The sequence below is a fragment of the Anopheles ziemanni genome, chromosome 2, assembly GCF_943734765.1.
Source record: "Anopheles ziemanni chromosome 2, idAnoZiCoDA_A2_x.2, whole genome shotgun sequence".
Classification (NCBI taxonomy): Eukaryota; Metazoa; Arthropoda; class Insecta; order Diptera; family Culicidae; genus Anopheles; species Anopheles ziemanni.
Genome location: NC_080705.1, coordinates 86,370,676 through 86,388,157, shown reverse-complemented (window position 1 = coordinate 86,388,157; position 17,482 = coordinate 86,370,676). Strand labels below are relative to the sequence as shown.

General features: G+C 45.8%; 8 protein-coding genes across 8 annotated transcripts; 4 read left to right on the top strand and 4 right to left on the bottom strand.

Annotated features, from left to right (window-relative positions):
• Window positions 1–891: 891 nt before the first annotated feature.
• LOC131281120 (mitochondrial ribonuclease P protein 1 homolog) lies at window positions 892–2,661 on the top strand. Its single transcript, XM_058310371.1, has 3 exons — window positions 892–1,232; window positions 1,312–1,530; window positions 1,607–2,661. Exons 1-3 carry the CDS (start codon window positions 910–912, stop codon window positions 2,280–2,282), a joined length of 1,218 nt encoding a protein of 405 aa, XP_058166354.1. The 5' UTR covers window positions 892–909; the 3' UTR covers window positions 2,283–2,661.
• On the bottom strand, window positions 2,309–6,849 carry LOC131281118 (ATP-dependent RNA helicase DHX8). The gene is made up of 4 exons (XM_058310370.1): window positions 6,683–6,849; window positions 6,276–6,595; window positions 3,064–6,200; window positions 2,309–2,664 (listed from the first exon to the last, which is right to left on the bottom strand). The coding sequence occupies exons 1-4, from the start codon at window positions 6,774–6,776 to the stop codon at window positions 2,442–2,444; spliced, it is 3,774 nt and encodes a 1,257-aa protein (XP_058166353.1). The 5' UTR covers window positions 6,777–6,849; the 3' UTR covers window positions 2,309–2,441.
• Window positions 6,850–7,170: 321 nt separating this feature from the next.
• Window positions 7,171–7,845, top strand: LOC131294848 (ragulator complex protein LAMTOR2 homolog). Its single transcript, XM_058322900.1, has 2 exons — window positions 7,171–7,376; window positions 7,456–7,845. The coding sequence occupies exons 1-2, from the start codon at window positions 7,309–7,311 to the stop codon at window positions 7,763–7,765; spliced, it is 378 nt and encodes a 125-aa protein (XP_058178883.1). The 5' UTR covers window positions 7,171–7,308; the 3' UTR covers window positions 7,766–7,845.
• LOC131294618 (dynein axonemal assembly factor 3 homolog) lies at window positions 7,825–9,189 on the bottom strand. Its single transcript, XM_058322663.1, has one exon. The coding sequence runs from the start codon at window positions 9,187–9,189 to the stop codon at window positions 7,825–7,827; it is 1,365 nt and encodes a 454-aa protein (XP_058178646.1).
• Window positions 9,190–9,420: 231 nt separating this feature from the next.
• LOC131286286 (phosphoacetylglucosamine mutase) lies at window positions 9,421–11,634 on the bottom strand. The gene is made up of 2 exons (XM_058315258.1): window positions 11,385–11,634; window positions 9,421–11,229 (listed from the first exon to the last, which is right to left on the bottom strand). The coding sequence occupies exons 1-2, from the start codon at window positions 11,486–11,488 to the stop codon at window positions 9,681–9,683; spliced, it is 1,653 nt and encodes a 550-aa protein (XP_058171241.1). The 5' UTR covers window positions 11,489–11,634; the 3' UTR covers window positions 9,421–9,680.
• A 373-nt stretch (window positions 11,635–12,007) lies between these two features.
• On the top strand, window positions 12,008–14,035 carry LOC131285092 (pre-mRNA-processing factor 19). Its single transcript, XM_058313952.1, has 4 exons — window positions 12,008–12,146; window positions 12,267–12,416; window positions 12,483–13,683; window positions 13,753–14,035. Exons 1-4 carry the CDS (start codon window positions 12,128–12,130, stop codon window positions 13,895–13,897), a joined length of 1,515 nt encoding a protein of 504 aa, XP_058169935.1. The 5' UTR covers window positions 12,008–12,127; the 3' UTR covers window positions 13,898–14,035.
• Window positions 14,036–14,335: 300 nt separating this feature from the next.
• Window positions 14,336–16,333, top strand: LOC131283152 (eukaryotic translation initiation factor 2 subunit 2). Its single transcript, XM_058312731.1, has 3 exons — window positions 14,336–14,368; window positions 14,654–15,083; window positions 15,369–16,333. Exons 1-3 carry the CDS (start codon window positions 14,351–14,353, stop codon window positions 15,890–15,892), a joined length of 972 nt encoding a protein of 323 aa, XP_058168714.1. The 5' UTR covers window positions 14,336–14,350; the 3' UTR covers window positions 15,893–16,333.
• Window positions 16,334–16,394: 61 nt separating this feature from the next.
• Window positions 16,395–17,339, bottom strand: LOC131294617 (uncharacterized). Its single transcript, XM_058322662.1, has 2 exons — window positions 16,861–17,339; window positions 16,395–16,798 (listed from the first exon to the last, which is right to left on the bottom strand). The coding sequence occupies exons 1-2, from the start codon at window positions 17,324–17,326 to the stop codon at window positions 16,395–16,397; spliced, it is 870 nt and encodes a 289-aa protein (XP_058178645.1). The 5' UTR covers window positions 17,327–17,339.
• Window positions 17,340–17,482: the final 143 nt, after the last annotated feature.

The window sequence follows — 17,482 nt, the reverse complement described above, 5'->3', positions numbered from 1 at the left end:
ATACACTCGATGGAAACATGGGATCACTTCGAAGCACGGTTAAGACGGAAACTGCACTGTTACTGGCGTTATTTCAATACATAGCATGTTTTAAACTGGAATTGCATAAAACAAACACTGACAATAAACCCACAAAGATACTTCTGAAACGCACGGCACAAAAGGCGTGATTTTTAAAAACCGAACCGTCGCGATGCACTGTCTTGGCTCAAGACAACAAAATAAAAGCACACGAGAAAAATCTTTCGTTACACCACTAACCTACCGTCTCAAATGCTGTCGCTATACTGAATGCGCTTTCTGTAATTCGAACGATTTCTTCACGTTTCCCGAACGGACGGATGGTACGTTGCAACAACAACTACAACTAGAACGAAGCAGCGGCGCGCCAACAAGCTTCAAAAACCTTGGTCACAGCTTGAAATAACGACTGAAATAGCTAATTTGTTAATAACTTTTTAGTGCCCCGATCAATTTCAGCAACAGACCACACAAATGAAAGGTCTTTTGAAGGCAAATAATTTGATTCCATAAAGATTCTACCTCGATTCTTAGTTTATGAAATAAACATTTGAATGGGATGTAGGTACAGATACCTTGGTTGGTTCTGCTGAAATAACAAATTTGTTAACAACTTCATGATCGCTTGATCGATTTGTACATGTGACTCCTCAAAAAAAGTCTTTTCAGGACACACAACTTTGTGGTACAAAAGATCTTTCCGTCTTTTATAGTTTTTGAAAAAACTAATTGTGCGGGAAAGAGACAGCCGGGAACAAGGTTGATAAGCCTCGATTACTGACACCGGCAGCGATTGTAAACAAAGCAGCATGCGTCTAGTTACGAAAATCCATCCAATCGAATCTTGTTTTGTTTTTCCTCGATATTACTGTTGGTAATTTGGCAAAAATGTTAAGAACTTTTGCAAAAACAACGAGAATGCTGCTACAGGCTTCCTTTGCAGCCATTCCACCAGCTGCAGGAACTAGTGTACTCCAACCACGTGGGATGTTGTGGAAAAATTACGCCAATTTTCCCCACAGCAAAGAACGGCCAGAAAAAAGTGTTACCACCGAAGGGACAAAAGTACCGAAACCGTCAACCGATATGGAGAAACGTAGAAAAATTCTCGAGCTAGAGATCGAAGTGATGCGGCAAGAAGGACGAAAGGTACCTTCGTTATCCACAATCAAACCAGACCAGTGGGAACATCTGCTAACACTAGGCTCACGGTAAAGGAATGCAGTGCTGGATAAAATGTTGCTGGTTTTTTTTCTTGCTTCGTACATTAACTCATTGGTTGCTCAACAGAAATCAACGCCGGCATTATTATATGTACTTGTGGAACATTGAAGTGGTACGCCAAAGCCAGAAGATTAAAAAGGAACGCAAACAAGAAGAGATCGCCAAGCGACGAGAGGAACTAATGAAGGCAACCGCGGAAAACGATCACATCGTGTACGGTCTATTTCACAACACCATGTTCCTGAGGATATACGACTCAACTGTGGACCACTTCCATAACAATCGGTTGGTGTTACGGTAATGGTTGTAATCCGACCTGAAGTTTCTCAACGTTCTTTTCTGTCGTCATTGCCCTTTATAGGCTCATTCAAGCGATGCAGTTTGGTATCAATCTCGTGATCGACTGCTCCTACGACGAGTACATGAACGACAAGGAAATGCGCAATACAGCGAAGCAGCTAATGCTATGCTTTGCACAAAACCGTGCCCATCCGGAACCGTTCAACATACACCACTGCAATGTAGACTACCGTAAAACGACGATGAAACAGCTCGAAAAGCATCTCGTTCAGATCCACCAGCCCGAGTTCCCGTTCAACATTACCGAACGCAGCTATCTGGATCTATTCCCGAAGGAACGGTTGGTGTACCTAACGCCGCACTGCAAGAACGATCTTACCGAGTTCAATCCGGACGATATCTACATTATCGGTGCGATGGTGGACAAATCCTCACAGGAAGCGGTATCGCTGGGAAAGGCGAAAAAATTGGGCCTCCGAATGGCACGACTACCGTTGGATAACTATTTTCAGTTTAAAAGTGGAAAATCGCTTACCCTCGACCAGATGGTGATGATAATGTTGGAGCTAAAGGGAAGCAATGATTTTGGCAAAGCTCTTCAATTTGTTCCCCGGCGGAAGATTATAACGATGGATGAAGAGACGGAAAGGGAGAAACAGAGGCAAGAAGCAAGCAAATTTAAGTTTAACTTTAAACGCTCTGGTGACAAATGGAACAGTAGTAAAAAGTGGCGGTAAAAGCAAATACGCAACTATAGTTTATGTTAGTAATACACATTGGTGCACCCATATGCGCTACCGACAGTGGTATATTTCAATTAACATTAAAAATATCTTCATCCTCTCTGGTGAAGATGAGGATAGTCCAGTCTAGAGCGCCATGTCGTCTGTCTATGCTTAATTTCTTCGCCGTCTCGTTCGACTGATACGCCACGCGTTCGGTTCCTCGTACTTGTTGTATAACGGTTCCAACCGTTGGTTCTTCTTGAACTTGCTCAGCTTGGTCGGGTCGGAGAAGCGGAAGAACGCCGGGGCAAACTCCACCAGCCACTTCGGATCGATCGTAGTCACCTCGCGCATGTACTCCTTGGTCGTCTGTACGAGTTCGTGATAAACAACCCTAAGAAAGAGACAAAGAAAGAAATAATCGTTAATGAAATTTGTTATTCTTTAGGCTATCATGCGCCGTCGTTTGTTGCTGGTTTCTGGTTATCCCACGCACGCAGGATATCTTGCTTTTGCCATGGTTACCTTTCTAATAGCCTACTTTAATTGAGGCAGTAAAGTTCGTTGGTTTAGCGAAAAAAAGTAAACGACGAAATTTTGACATAAAAAAAATCGAGATTTAGTTTTTCAAATTCTAAAACCAAAATCGTTAAATCTCCAATTAATAATCAAATCTTCTTCTAGGTGGGGTATTGTTTAGGCTAAAGTTCCTGCGTTCAGCTTTCAAACAAGGAGCATTTTGCATATAATTTTTCGTCAAAAACGACCATATGTCCATAAAGATACTACTTACCATTCCGGCTGCCGATTGAACAATGCACTGGAGGGATGAATGTAGACGACCTGTGAATCAACCAACGTCCGGTAACCTTCCTGAGGGTCCTTTTTCGCTGCGTTCCTGAAGAAACCGGAACAGATTGCCTTCTGCACCCGGACCGTGTTCTTTCCCGCCGACACCACGTCCAGTTTGTGACGATCCATAATGCCCAGCAGCTGCTTCCGGACATCCTGAGCGCGCTTAAGTGTACGAATCTGCACAAAGTTTTCGTAGCACCACGCGTTGGAGAACTTATTGTTTTTCCAGCTATTGTAAACCGCCAGTAGCGTTAGATGGTCTCCCTCAATCTGATTAAACTTTGCCTTCTTTTGATCGGCAAGTGCCTGCTTGTCCTTTGGCCGATAGAACACATTCTGAACGGAGAGCATGGAAACGATCGTGAGTACCTCGTCGGAGCACTGGAGTGCCACGGACATAATGAGCAGCTTGGAAAGGTTCGGCTCGAGAGGAAATTCGGCCATACGTCGGCCGAGGCGCGTCAGTAGTCCCTCGTTGTCGAGTGCCGACAGCGAGTGGAGCTGTTCGAGGGCCATCACTAATGATTCTACGGGTGGGGCGTCCATGAAGTCGAAGTGCAGCAAATCGTTGATTCCCATCGTTTTCAGCTGCAGCACGGTGGTGGCAAGGTTCGTTCGTTGGATTTCCGGTACCGGCGTGGGTAACATTTCGTCTCGATAGGCACGCTCCGTGTACAGACGGTACGCTTTGCCCGGCCCGGTACGTCCAGCACGGCCGGCACGTTGTTTAGCGGCTGCCTGGGAAATGGGAGTTACGACCAACGAGTCCATGCCGGTCTTTGAGTTGTAAACCTTCTGTTTTACGAATCCTGGATCGACGACGTAGTAGATACCGTCGATCGTGAGTGACGTCTCGGCAATGTTGGTAGCAATTACAACCTTCCGGCTGCCGGGTGGTGCTGGGTCGAAGATGCGCGTTTGCATTTCCGAAGGAAGGGCAGAGTACACGGGAAGGATAATCAACTCCGGCACGTCAGGGCCGAGCGATTTCATGCGCTCGTAAAGAATCTCGCAGGCAGTGTCGATCTCCTCCTGTCCGGTAAGGAAAAGCAGAACATCCCCGGGCGGTTCGCGAAGGTGAATCTGCATCACGGTAATAAGCGACGCGTCGAGATAGTCCGTTTCGGGTTCTTTTGTGTAGAGAATTTCTACCGGAAATGTTCGTCCGGGGATGGTGAAAATTGGTGCTTCGAAAAAGTACTGCGAAAATTTAACCGCATCCAGCGTTGCCGACGTTACGATCAGCTTAAGTTCGGGTCGTTTTTGTACCGCTTGCTTTAGCAACCCGAACATGACGTCGGTGTGGATCGTCCTTTCGTGTGCCTCGTCAAGCATAATAACGGAGTAGGATTTGAGATCGAAATCGACCAAACACTCGCGCAGCAACATACCGTCCGTCATGTACTTGATCACCGTCTCCTGGCTGGTGCAGTCCTCGAAACGAATCGTATAGCCCACTTCCTGTCCGAGCCGACAACCGTACTCTTCGGCCACGCGCTTTGCCACAGACATGGCAGCAACACGACGCGGTTGCGTACAGCCAATTTTTCCTCGCGCGATAAACCCGCTCTCGGCGAGATACTGCGTGATTTGAGTCGTTTTGCCTGAACCCGTTTCACCGATTACGATCAGTATTTGATTATCGGTGACGGCTTTGATGAGATCGTCCCGGAGTTTGTAGATGGGCAGTGATTGACGTTGCTCGACGAGACTCATGTCTGTTTTTCGCCCGAACGAACTCTTTTTACCACCAATGATGGCTTTCTTCCACTCCGGCACATCCTGCGTGGACATACCGACACCGCGTGTGTTCGCTGCTGTCGTACGCTCGTCGTCCTCATCTGGCAGCGGATCGATCCAGTTTTTGTTCATGTTGGTCGGTACCGCGTCCATTTCCTGCTCTCGCTGGAGCATTTTGTGCTCGCGCCGTTCTTTTGCCAACGCAGTCTGCATCATGGCAGCTTGCGCAAGAGAACCATCGGGATTTTTAACGATCCTCACCGGTGATAGGTCGTGCAGAGCTCGTCCATGGCCCTGCAGGAACGGTGGTTCATCTTCGACGATCTCAATCTCAATATCCGCCTCACTATCTTCGTCCTTTGGTAACAGGCCCGTCTCTTCGTCGAAATCGGGCATTTCGGATCGATCGATCACACCGGACGAAATCATCTGCTTGATTTCCCAACGCTCGGGGGAGGAGATTCTGGTAACCTTTTTGCGGGAAGTTTCCTCTACTGGTTCGAGCGTGCCCTCCTGAAGGTTCAGCATCGACGGAATCATCGACATTGGCCGGTCGGGATTGCGACCAGGTAGATCTGATTCGGCCGCATCCTTAAGGTGTGAGTGCGAGAGTGGGTTCAGATCGCGACCCGTCGATTGCTCCACTTCCTTCATGCTTAGGGAAATTTTATTGCCCGCTAGGGACATTACTTTTACCTTCACGTCGTCGCCTCGGTTTACGACATCCGTCACGAGGTTCACGCGCCCCTCGGTCGATAGCTGCGAGATGTGAACCAAACCTTCCTTTTTCCTTCGGAAGCCAACCAGCTGCACGAAACAACCGAATGCTACGATGTTCACCACTCGACCATCGTAGATTTTTCCTGGTTCCGGTTCCTCCGGCATCGGAGGCGTACGTTTTCGTTTCTCCACCATCATGCGATCCATCGAAGGGCTACGATTCCGTTGTCGTGCACGATCCTTCGAACGACTTCTGGAACGGCTTCTTCTTGTCTTCCGCTCGCGATCGCGTTCACGATCCCTGTCTCGGTCACGTTCACGATCCCTGTCGCGGTCACGACCACTGCGATCACGTTCCCGATCGCGGTGTCGTTCGCGACTCCGCGTACGGCTTCTACGTTTACGATCCTTTGATCTGCTTCTCCTCCGACGATCGCGTGATTTGCTTCTATCTCTTCGCTTCTCGCGCGATTTGCTCCGTTCCTTTCTGCGCTCCCGTGAGTGACTGCGACGATCCTTTCGCTTTACTTCCTTTCCTCCGTCTTCGGTCGATTTCGACGGAGCGAGACTCTCCAACTCTGCAAACATATTATCCACCTCCAGTTGTTCGCGGGACTTGCTGTCGATCTTTTTCTCCACCTTGGATGGAGCCATTTTTTCCAGTTCCGAAAACATATCGTCCACAACCACTTTGTTCGTAGTCTTTTTATCTTCCTTTCGGTCCTTCACGTCTTCCTTTTCGTCGTATTCGCCTTCGTCGGATGAGTAGCCTTTTTTGTTGTTCGGTATAGCCAGGCCGGGAAATTTGTATGCTAAATTGTTTCCATCGTTCGCGTCGTCCTCGAAGGCGGATCCAGTGCCTCGTTTGCCCGATGCTGGTTTCATCAGCTGGATAATGCGCAGCAGGTTTGTCGTGAAGGAATCGGAAAATTCTGCTCCATTCTCAGCCAGAACGCGCTTGAACGCGTCGAGGGCTGGGTTTTTGTGTGCCAGATCAATGATAAACTCCGCTGTAGAAGAAAAGTTTTTACTTATTAGATACATGTTCCATGAGGTCACTACCGTCCAGCACCATAGCTCGGGAAAAATGTCCTTACCCAAATCCTTATCGTTCAGTCCAAGGTGGTTCTCTAGTTCCGTACATATCTTCGACACCAGCGAAAGGTGTTCCAGTTGCTCCAATTCATCCATTTTGTTGGACGAAATCAAGTAATTACAAAGGAAGAAGTAACTTTTTTATCCAACCAGGTTTTTTCCCAAATAAACTTTCCACTTTTTCACAAATAGACGCGAGAATGTTTTGATAATTTGACAGTCTGACAGCCACTTCGTCAAGTTTAAATCAAGGTACATACATATGTTTCGTTCAGTTTTTGATTTTTATGTGAACTTTGCTGCAATAAATCCATACAATTTTTCGGTGAATTTCGATACGTGTTTATAAAATAAGAATCTTTTTGTTCATTTTGAATGCATTCTGATGAAATTTCATTAGTTTGATCATGAATAATTTTCATTTCAATTCGCCGTCACTGAACTTATGCTGTCATTATTCCATTGTAGACTGTCACGGCGATAAAAAACCATAATAAACATTGCTTAAATGTGATTTGGCAGGAAACCACAGCGACTTGCGGTCTGTATTTTCTTCAATTTTGTGATAAGCACCAAACAAAGTAGTGATTAATCCACTAGAATAGCCTTATCAGTTCAGAAACTAGAGATGCTGCAACCAAAAGTGCTCACATCGGTTCTAAGCCAAGCAAATACGGGAGGAGTGGAAAACACAATGTAAGTATTGAATTCAAGAAACAACATAAACAGATCCACACAACAGATTGAATGTGATTCTTACTTTTGATTTTCATAGCTTACTTACTCACGAAGGAGCACTATTGGCGTTTTCTGGTTTTGGGGATCGAGACGCTACGGTAACGGCTGCCATTGCCAGTAATATTTGGTCAGTGTATGAAAAAAATGGCCGAAATGCATTCCGCGAAGATCGCTTGCAGTATGTTTTCCTTCAGTGCGAAAATGGCAATGTAGTTATCACACAGGTGGCCAATCTACTGCTGTGTCTTTATGCACGAGACACCGTTGGATTGGGCATATTGAAGGAGAAGGCACAAGCCCTCGCGACATACCTGGAAGGTCCATTAAAAGAGATAGCGACATCGTAATGCAACCTAAAAGATCCTTTTTGTTTACTAATGTTTATTAGATTTATAAATACACCATTTTAATCGCTTCTAAGCTGCTTGTAAAAGTGAACAGAGTAATTTTTGTTAATTGCAAAATTCGTTACAGGCTGCAGTACCTCGTGTTTAGCAAACGTTTTGATAGCTTCATTGTGTTCCCCAATTTCATCTTTGCTAAAGGTGGTCAATTGACGTGTTTCGAAGCACAGCAAACAATCAGGTTTCCAATTTGCGCGGAATCCCGTTTTCAGCAGACGGAAGTAGTTGGCAGCCACGAAAACTGCATCAAACTTGCCAGCGTATCTTGCATCTTCCTGTACACGTACGACGTCTTCGACAGACAAAAAGAATATTTTTAAATTTTCACACCCAACCATGGGACCGTCGTAGCGTGTAGCTTCCAATACTTCCGTTCGGGCATCGTGTTTGTTGAGATTTTTGCCAGTGTCCAACTTATGCGGACCGTATTGATGTATATCCTTTGAGTCGAATTGATATGCTTGCTTTTCTTTAATTTCATACATTATCTGCATTATGTTTCGTTCCGTTATATCAGTCGAACGGAAATCGTTCACTCCATGCTTCGAACGGGTAAGCCGCTCCTCGGGGCACCGTTGGCCGAAGGAAATAAACGGTCCCGTTGAGTTATCTCCAACCGATCCGCGATGGTGGTATGTTTTCCCCTTTCGCACAAGCCCCACGGCGAACGTTTTGTTTGGGTCGCTTTGTTCGTATTCCGGAAACGTGAAGGCAATCCCCGTCTCACGCCAGTGCTTGTACTCTTGGGGACATATTTGTTTCGCTCCGTTTTCGCGTAGCCTCATTTGTAAGTCCCAATCAAACGCACCATTTCGGTGGTCATAGCGCACGCCCAACTGTGCCCTCGTTCTATCTTCCCAATAGCGGGCAATGTTGAACACATGTTCCCTGGCGTTGGTCCAGAACCGGAACACATCTTCCAGCTGATCGCGTTCTTTGTACCTTAGTGCTTCGTAATTGAAAATCGGAGAATAGCGCTGCGCGTACTCGGGATCCGTTACGATGTTCGTGAGCACTTTAGCTTTACTGTTCAAGTAGGCGTTGCTGTATGGCCGAATGAGACTGTTTCCGAAGAGGTCCATAAAAAGATGAGTTTTTCCCCGTGTGGAAAGTTGCTCGGGATCCTCGAGAGCGATTGCCACCAGAAGCATATGCCTGGCAATAAGCTCTATGCATCCTTCAACGATGTAAAAGTTTACTGTCACTTGTGGATGACGCCAAAGTGTAGCTGCTGTCGCCAGGATGTGCCGCGGATCACCACTGCCAAATAAAAGGATATCCAGAGAGTCGGGTAATGGCGTATCTTTGGGACGGATTTTTTTATATTCCTCAACCAGATCAAGAGCTTCACTAAATCCCCAAAACATGTTGCTGAAGGAAGGTCACTTAATGTACTGATGCGTGAAAGTTCCAAGCAAAATTCTATATTGGTCCTAGCAACGGGTTAACATGTTTCCATAGTAATACGTTTGATATCATGTTGTCGCTGGTAGATTTCTTAAGTATTAATCGCGGAAAGTATTAAATAATTCAAAGAGGTCCTTTCTTTTGAGCAAATTAAATTTTTTATTGTTTTTCATTAAAGAACAGTAGAAATAAGCATATGCATATATGTTGTCTTTATTTTGATTCTAATTTTTGTTTTGTGATGCATTAAAATATTTAACATTTACCGAATTAGGACCGTTCTTAACGGATAAAAATAATCTCATTGCTATTGATGCATTATTCTGGTGCTTGTATAAGCGAGGGCGCAGTGGTTGTAAACTCAACAAAAATCAAATTCGTTCCATTAACATCATTTTGTTGGCAGTTTAGTAGCACAGGTCTCTGTTGTGTTTCACTAAATGAGGAATATTTAGATTTCCATTTTCTCCGGTCGTTTGCCAACTCCTCCGGCTTTATCGAAAACCAGATTAGCCACCTCGTACGCCAGTTGCACAGCGTTGGCTCTAGTATCCGCCTCGGCATACACCCTCACGATATCCTCCGTACCGGAAGGACGAACGAACGAACGACCCTTCGGGAACTTGGCCACAATTTCGTTGATCGAATCTTGAAGACCCTCCGGAGTGACGACGACACGATCCGCGTCCGTAACGGTGATCACGTTGCGATCAGCAAGGTAAACCTTCTCCAACAGATTCGGCAAATCGGTATAACTCGCTAGCCAGTCGTTAAGAGACCAACCCTTAGCATGTAGCACCGTTTCAACTAGCAGCAAATCGGAGATTGCGTCACCGACCGTTTCGTTGGTTAAGTCAATCATTTGCAGTAAACGTTTGGCAGTTTCTCGTTGCTCTTCGGAGATCGTTTCATCTTTGCTAGCCGCTCGAATTGCATCCTTTGCCTTGTTGCTGTAGATTATCGTCCCATGACCGTTTGCCTCAAAATACACGCCGATGTCATAGTCGAGGGCTTTGTGGTGCAGATGTTTAACACCCGTCCTTGTACAGCTGACGGGGATTTTCATCTGATTGACGATATAATCCGTTGATGCACCGTTTGCGTAAGCAGTCTGGACCAGACCCATCTCCAACTTTACACCACATTTTTCAATGAGATCCTTCAAATATCCCGCCAGCAGGGTAGCTATCCGATCACCGTCCAGAAGGTGGAACACTCCGTCGCTATCGGTGAAGTAGTACACCACACGATCGGCATCACCATCCACCGAAACGCATCGACCATTAGGTAGAGCGTCCTCCGGTAGTGCCTCGGGGACACGATGGTTCGTTTTGACGAAATCGGCTCCACATTTAAAGTTGATTTTCCCATTGCTGTTGAACACCTTTACGTTCAGGGATCCGTTGAGCTTCTTGATAAAACCCAGCATTTTAAGCGAACCCACACCGTTAGCCCCGTCGTAAAACAGTTGGTTCTTGTAGTTGCCATTTTCGGTTGAGTCTCCGCGAAGCGTTTTGAAAGCTGTTATCAACTTGTTCATGTACCCTTCCTCCGTGGGTAAACCGTAAGCATTCTGGGTGTTGGTGCAAGTCACGAAATAGTGCAACATCGGTGTTGTAACGATCCCGAACTCAGTAACGGTTCCTTTGAGGGCCAACACACCGTTGACTACGGCACGGGAAAGCTGCGGGCTGTGATAGCGTGTATCCATCCCAACAAAAACCTTCGCCTGTTCGTTGTTATCTATCTTCTCTTGTTCGCAAATTCGCGCTACCTCTGCCTCGAGCTCACCGTCGGGTACGTTGACCAGGTCGGTGGCTAGTTTTTCCCACCGCTGCTCCAACATTTCTCCCAGTGGGTCAATCAGTTTCACCCCATTATCGTGCTCCGGATTGTGCGAAGCCGTTATCATGACGCCAATCGCTTGGCTTGCTTTCGCCCGGGACCGTAGGGCGGCCAGCACACCCATTCGATACATGACGTAGTCCAAGTTATCCGCGCTGGATGGAGGAAAGTAAACAAACGTATTAAGAGATAAGCATTTTATGGTCGCACGATAGCGACTTGCGCGTTCGTGCTACCATTCAAGCAACCACTCAACAAGGAAATGAATGTCTTGCCCATTCCCTTTCACTAAACCAAGCCTTCTACTTACTGTGAACGGAAACCTGCCGTTCCATACTGAATATCCTTCTGAGATTCCTTCTTTTGGTGGTACTCCTTCGCAAATGCAAACACTGAGCGTAAGTTAACCGACATTTTCTCTATTGATGTTGATGACCGGTTTCCTTCCGTTTAACACACAAGAACGCACCAAACCGAGGTAGAATTTGATTGGAAAATTGGTTTAAATTCGTTACACCGTCCTGTGGGTGGTAGAATGCAGGTTAACCGACCGAACAACAACGAGTGAATGGAAATGAAACCTGTTCGCCCGCTACAACACAACGTCAGCAGCATTCGTGTGGAAGGCAAATTTTTGAAGGAATGAAAAAAAACACCGAAAGAGGGCGAGAAGTAAAAACAAGCTGTTTGGAAGACACAAGGTGGAACTATAAGGCAAATAAACATGATCTTTTTTTTGTAATCCCCATTTCTATTGCAGTCTTAGTTTATTTATGTTACATAAATAATTTTTTAATAAATTCAACAATTAATTTATGAATTTTAGTAAAGGTCCATGCATCGATAACTTAAGAGGAATGTCAAAGTATTTTTTTCAACACCTTTATTCTAACGCCTTGGTTTAGGTTTGGCAGAATCTGTCAAAAAGAAAGCGACAGCAGCCGCAGATTCCGAATTCGCAGAGGCGTCGTATTTTGGGCAAAGTTTTGTGTTAAAAAGTGTTGTATTTAGAGAACCTGAACAAAAGACAACTAACCAGGTGGCTTGTACAACATGTCGCTGATTTGCAGTAGTAAGTAGTGGAACCCAGTGATTGGGTTTAATATCGTTTTCCTCGTTTCGTTTACGGGCTGACGAAAGATTGAGGTTAGGCCGGCGATAAACATTTCCTCTTCTTCAATCCGCTTTTTAGTATCAAACGAAGTGCCGGAACATCCGTGCATTTCACCGAAATCAGGTGCAATCTTTGAACGGCGCCTGATCGAGAAGTATCTGATCGAAAATGAGTGCGATCCAATCAATGGACAGCCATTAACAGCGGAAGAATTGGTCGATGTGAAAAGTGAGTACAGCTTAGATCACCTCAGTTTGTTGCTGGTACTGATAATGCAGTTTAATATTTTTGCAGCTCCTCCGATTGTTCGCCCGAAACCACCGAGTGCTACAAGTATTCCTGCCACACTCAAAACCATGCAAGACGAGTGGGACGCATTGATGTTACATTCTTTCACCCAACGTCAGCAGTTGCAAACGGCGCGCCAAGAACTGTCGCACGCACTCTACCAACATGATGCCGCATGCCGTGTAATTGCTCGACTCAACAAAGAAGTAGCTGCTGCACGGGAAGCTCTTGCTACACTGAAACCACAGACAGGAATGTCTGCAATTCAAGCCGCTCCACAGCCATCGATAGCGTCAGAGGCTGCCGGTGTGGCCACCCAACCAGTGGAACAGGCCGGAATGAGTGCGGAGGTCATACAGAAGCTACAGGATAAGGCAACGGTACTGACGCAAGAGCGCAAGAAAAAAGGCAGAACTGTACCCGAGGAATTGGTCAGCCAAGAGAAGCTGCGTGGATTCCTCACCTTGGCTTCGCATCCGGGATTGCATTCAGCTAGTGTACCTGGCATTCTGGCATTGGATATAAACCATTCCGATCAAAGTAAAATCCTCACTGGAGGTAACGATAAGAACGCGACCGTTTTCAACAAAGACACTGAACAAATCGTTGCCGTGTTGAAGGGTCACACGAAAAAAGTAACAAATGTAATTTTCCACCCGGAGGAGGATACGGTCATCACTGCATCACCCGATGCTTGCATGCGCGTCTGGCATGTTCCAACTTCGCAGACCCAACTACTTCTTCGATGCCACGATGGTCCCGTCACCGGCCTTTCACTGCATCCGACCGGTGATTACGTACTGTCTACGTCTTCAGACAAGCATTGGGCGTTCTCGGACATCCGCTCTGGCCGGCTGCTAACCAAGGTTGCCGATACGGCCGAATTTGGCTTAACGACCGCCCAGTTCCATCCTGATGGGCTGATCTTCGGTACCGGCACAGAAGATTCTCAAGTAAAGATCTGGGATTTGAAGGAACAAAGCAACGTGGCAAACTTTGCCGGTCATACCGGACCAATAACAGCCATATCGTTCTCGGAAAATGGATACTATCTGGCCACAGCTGCTGACGATGCGTGCGTAAAGTTATGGGATTTGCGAAAATTGAAAAATTTCAAAACCATTCAGCTGGACGATGGGTACGAGGTGAAGGATTTGTGCTTCGATCAAAGCGGAACTTATCTTGCCATTGCTGGTACCGATATCCGGTATGTCACAAACCTTATTCCTTCGAATTCTTAAGAACTTATATGAAAATGTTTTTGTTTTATTTTCAGCGTATACCTCTGCAAACAATGGCAAGAGTTGAAAGTGTTCAATGACCACACAGCGCTGGCAACGGGCGTTCGTTTTGGAAAGCATGCACAGTACATCGCTTCGACGAGTATGGATCGAACGCTGAAGCTGTATGGGGTCGAGTAAAGTGAAGATAGAAAGTATTGATTACGTCGCACTAGAACTAGCCGTCTGTTTTGTGCCGATTTAAATTCATTCTTTGAAACAAACAATTTATTACACAAATAATAAATAAAATTTGACGTATTCTGTGTGCCCGGATCAACCAAATTGCGAATTTATTTGATATAATGGGAGATGGTCTTGATGAAATTTAATTTTGCATGTTTCGTAACGTCTGTTTTGTATTTCATTCGTTACTAGCGTTTGCACTGTTAGACCGTTACCACCGTTACGGTAAGATGAGAAAAAAAGGAAAACTACTGTCAAACACTTGTCAAACGTGACAGTTTGCAGATTCTCTAAAAAGCTGATGCAATATTGCAGAAGTGGCCAGTTTCTCTCGCCCCAAAACTCTAAATAAACGTGTTAAATTTCGTGAAAATTCCGCACGAACAGCCTCCAGAGGTAGAGCAAACCATGGCTGAAGAAGACGCGGTAGGTATTCAATGTCCACCGTTGAAAAACTCGGTATATTTGGTTGGTGAAAGGTGAACCATGCCTGGTGTGCCGACTGTCGTAAAAAAGAGCCACATCGCTTCGAACCTTCGTCTCCCGGTGGGAAAGAGAGAGTAACTGCATGCCGAAGGTTTTAGGTTATGGACACCCGTGTTCCACTGAAAAGACGGCGATTTGACTGGGCTGATAACACCTCAAGATGTTTTGAATGTGATATTAATAGCTAATACTTTCCCTAATGCTTTCCCTCCTCCTCTTTGGCAGATCTTTGACCCTTCCTTGATGAAGAAAAAGAAAAAGAAGAAGACTCCGTTTGACTTGGACGCTGCTATGGCAGCGACGGAAGAATCGGCTGACACTGAGCCGGGTGCAGCAGCTCCGGGCGATGCGAAATCGGTGGCCGAGGGCGATGATGACCTGGATCTAGAGAATTTTAACAAGAAAAAGAAGAAAAAGAAGAAGCCCTTCAATCTGGAAGAGCTGGACGGTGCTCTTCCATCGGCATCGGGTGATGGAGATGCAGAACCGAAGGATAACAAGGAAGATGGTGATGGGGGCGCCGAGGACGCGCTGGACGAGGACTTCAAACTGGACTTCAGCATGAAGAAGAAGAAAAAGAAGAAGAAGGATCTTACCGAGCTCATGGAACAGGAGCTGGCGGATGGCGTTGATGGCGAAGATGACAAGGATAATGGTAAGTTTGCGGGGGTGACGTTTCCTACGATCATATCGAATCTTGTAGAATGGGAAATGAGGGTTTAAAATAACTTAAATCTGATGATATTTTGCCATTGTGTTGACTTTACATGCCTTACCGAGAACGATGGGACAATCACCGAGATTGGTATACCACTGATGTTACTAATATTTTTAAATTATGTGTTCTTCCTTAGTTAATAATTAATGATTTCATGTATGAAGTGAACCCAATGTTAAAATAACTCTGTTGTATTTTCGCTCTGGCTATTCTTGTTTACAGTGGATGATAATGCATCATCGTGGGCTGGTTCGGACCGTGACTACACGTACGATGAGCTGCTGAATCGTGTGTTCGAAATCATCCTGGATAAGAACCCGGAAATGGCCGGTGGCCGCAAACCTAAGTTTGTGATGCGACCGCCGCAGGTGTTGCGTGTCGGCACGAAGAAGACCTCATTTGCAAACTTTACGGAAATCTGTAAAACGCTCCATCGACTTCAGAAGCATCTGTTGGACTTCCTGCTTGCGGAATTGGGTACGAGTGGGTCGGTGGACGGTAACAATCAACTCATCATCAAGGGACGCTTCCAGCCGAAACAGATCGAGAACGTGCTGCGAAGATACATCAAGGAGTACGTCACATGCCACACCTGCCGCTCGCCCGACACCATCCTCCAGAAAGATACCCGCTTGTTCTTCCTGCAGTGCGAATCCTGTGGGTCGCGGTGTTCGGTGGCTAGTATTAAATCTGGTTTCCAGGCCGTCACCAGTAAACGTGCGGCAATGCGAGCAAAGACCGCCTAAGTCTCAGGCAGTGGTGGTACGGACGATGGCCGTTTTTCGAACCCGTCATCCCGGTATCTGTTTTTGCAGGAAAGGACATTTGGTCGTGGTGTTGTGTGTGTTCATGCACTGGAGTGGTGTGGTGCTCCCGTTCTCTTCGTTTCATTTGCGCCCTTTCCCTAGTACACGTCCTATCACTTTTAACCTTTTCGGACGTTGGTTGATATCGCTTCGCCACATTTTACTCGAAGTGATGTGAAGCAGCAAATTGTCTTTGTCCCGCGTGTGTAGGGGTTTGTCTCGGCGAATCCTGTATTCATTTCGGAATAAATATAAAATGTCATTTTTGCTAAGTGGTACGATAGGTATGTTTATGTGAGGATTAAGAGACACATAGCGACAGAGCAACATGTGAATGTGCAAGAAAGCAACTGAAATAAATATTCCTTACAATCAGAAACATGTTCTTTGGCTCGAAACGGACGGAGGAAACGCACATATATTTAAATGCAATTGATATTGTCTATACCCCCAAGTGATTATCATTTACTTCTGTAATGTTTTTCCCAGAACTGTTATCACTGTCCACCGTAGGCACATCCTCTGATGTAAGAAGGGGTTCGTAGATATTTAGAAGATGAGTTTTCCAAAATAGCTCACAGGATCTGCCCAGTTCGTCGTCAGGAAACATACTGTGGGCAAACACGCATACCTTATCCTCCCGGCCCATGAATGGATTTCCGGCAACGAAGCAAAGCGTTCCTAACTTTATTCGGTTTAAGCGCTTAGTACATTGTGCTTTAGCAATCTGTATTAACAGTCTTAGATGTTTCCTCAGTTCCGCAGACTCCGGTACGGATTCTTCGTTGAATGGAGTATTTTTCCGACGCAGCAGGTCATCGCAATACTCCAGCTTGGTAAGATTATCTGTAATGTGACGTACAGGTACCGTGAAAATAATGTTGTGCCTCTTCCACCAATTTGCTTACCCGAATATTTTTTATTACCGGGCCGGTAAAATATATCTACCGCCCCTGTACCATCATCAAGGCGGTATATTACCACATCATCTTTCACCGTTTCGGCCGTTACCCGACCGTACAGCATTACATTGGTGAAGGTAAAATCAAACAGCTCGCAGATGAACGTGTCTTGCTGAAAGCAAACGTGTTCTAGATAGTCTATGGGCATGCACTGTGTCCGTTGGGAAGCTTTAGATTTCGCTTTTGTTGTGTTTTTCCTGGCATCCTTATCGACACGACGTTCGGGCAGGGTAGTTAAAAAGCTTTTAAATTCGTTTAAAAACTGTTCCTCCGTCAAATCGATTACTTCGACCGAGGACTCGAGTAGAGATGTGGGAGGTTTAAGGACGAATGTCGGAATAGCGTGCTCGATATCATTCTCTTTATCAATTGGCTCGGTTTTAATCTTTTTCGTTGGTAGCTGATCGCCCATGTTTACCCGCCGGTATGTTTACAACGACTGCGGCTTTTTGACATTTGATAGCGAATGCTAACCGTTACTACCATAGTGTCATAACGTGTAACGCGTCACAACGCAGCGATACTGTCATAACGTAGGTAACGGCATTCCTAAAAACGATGCAGTGCT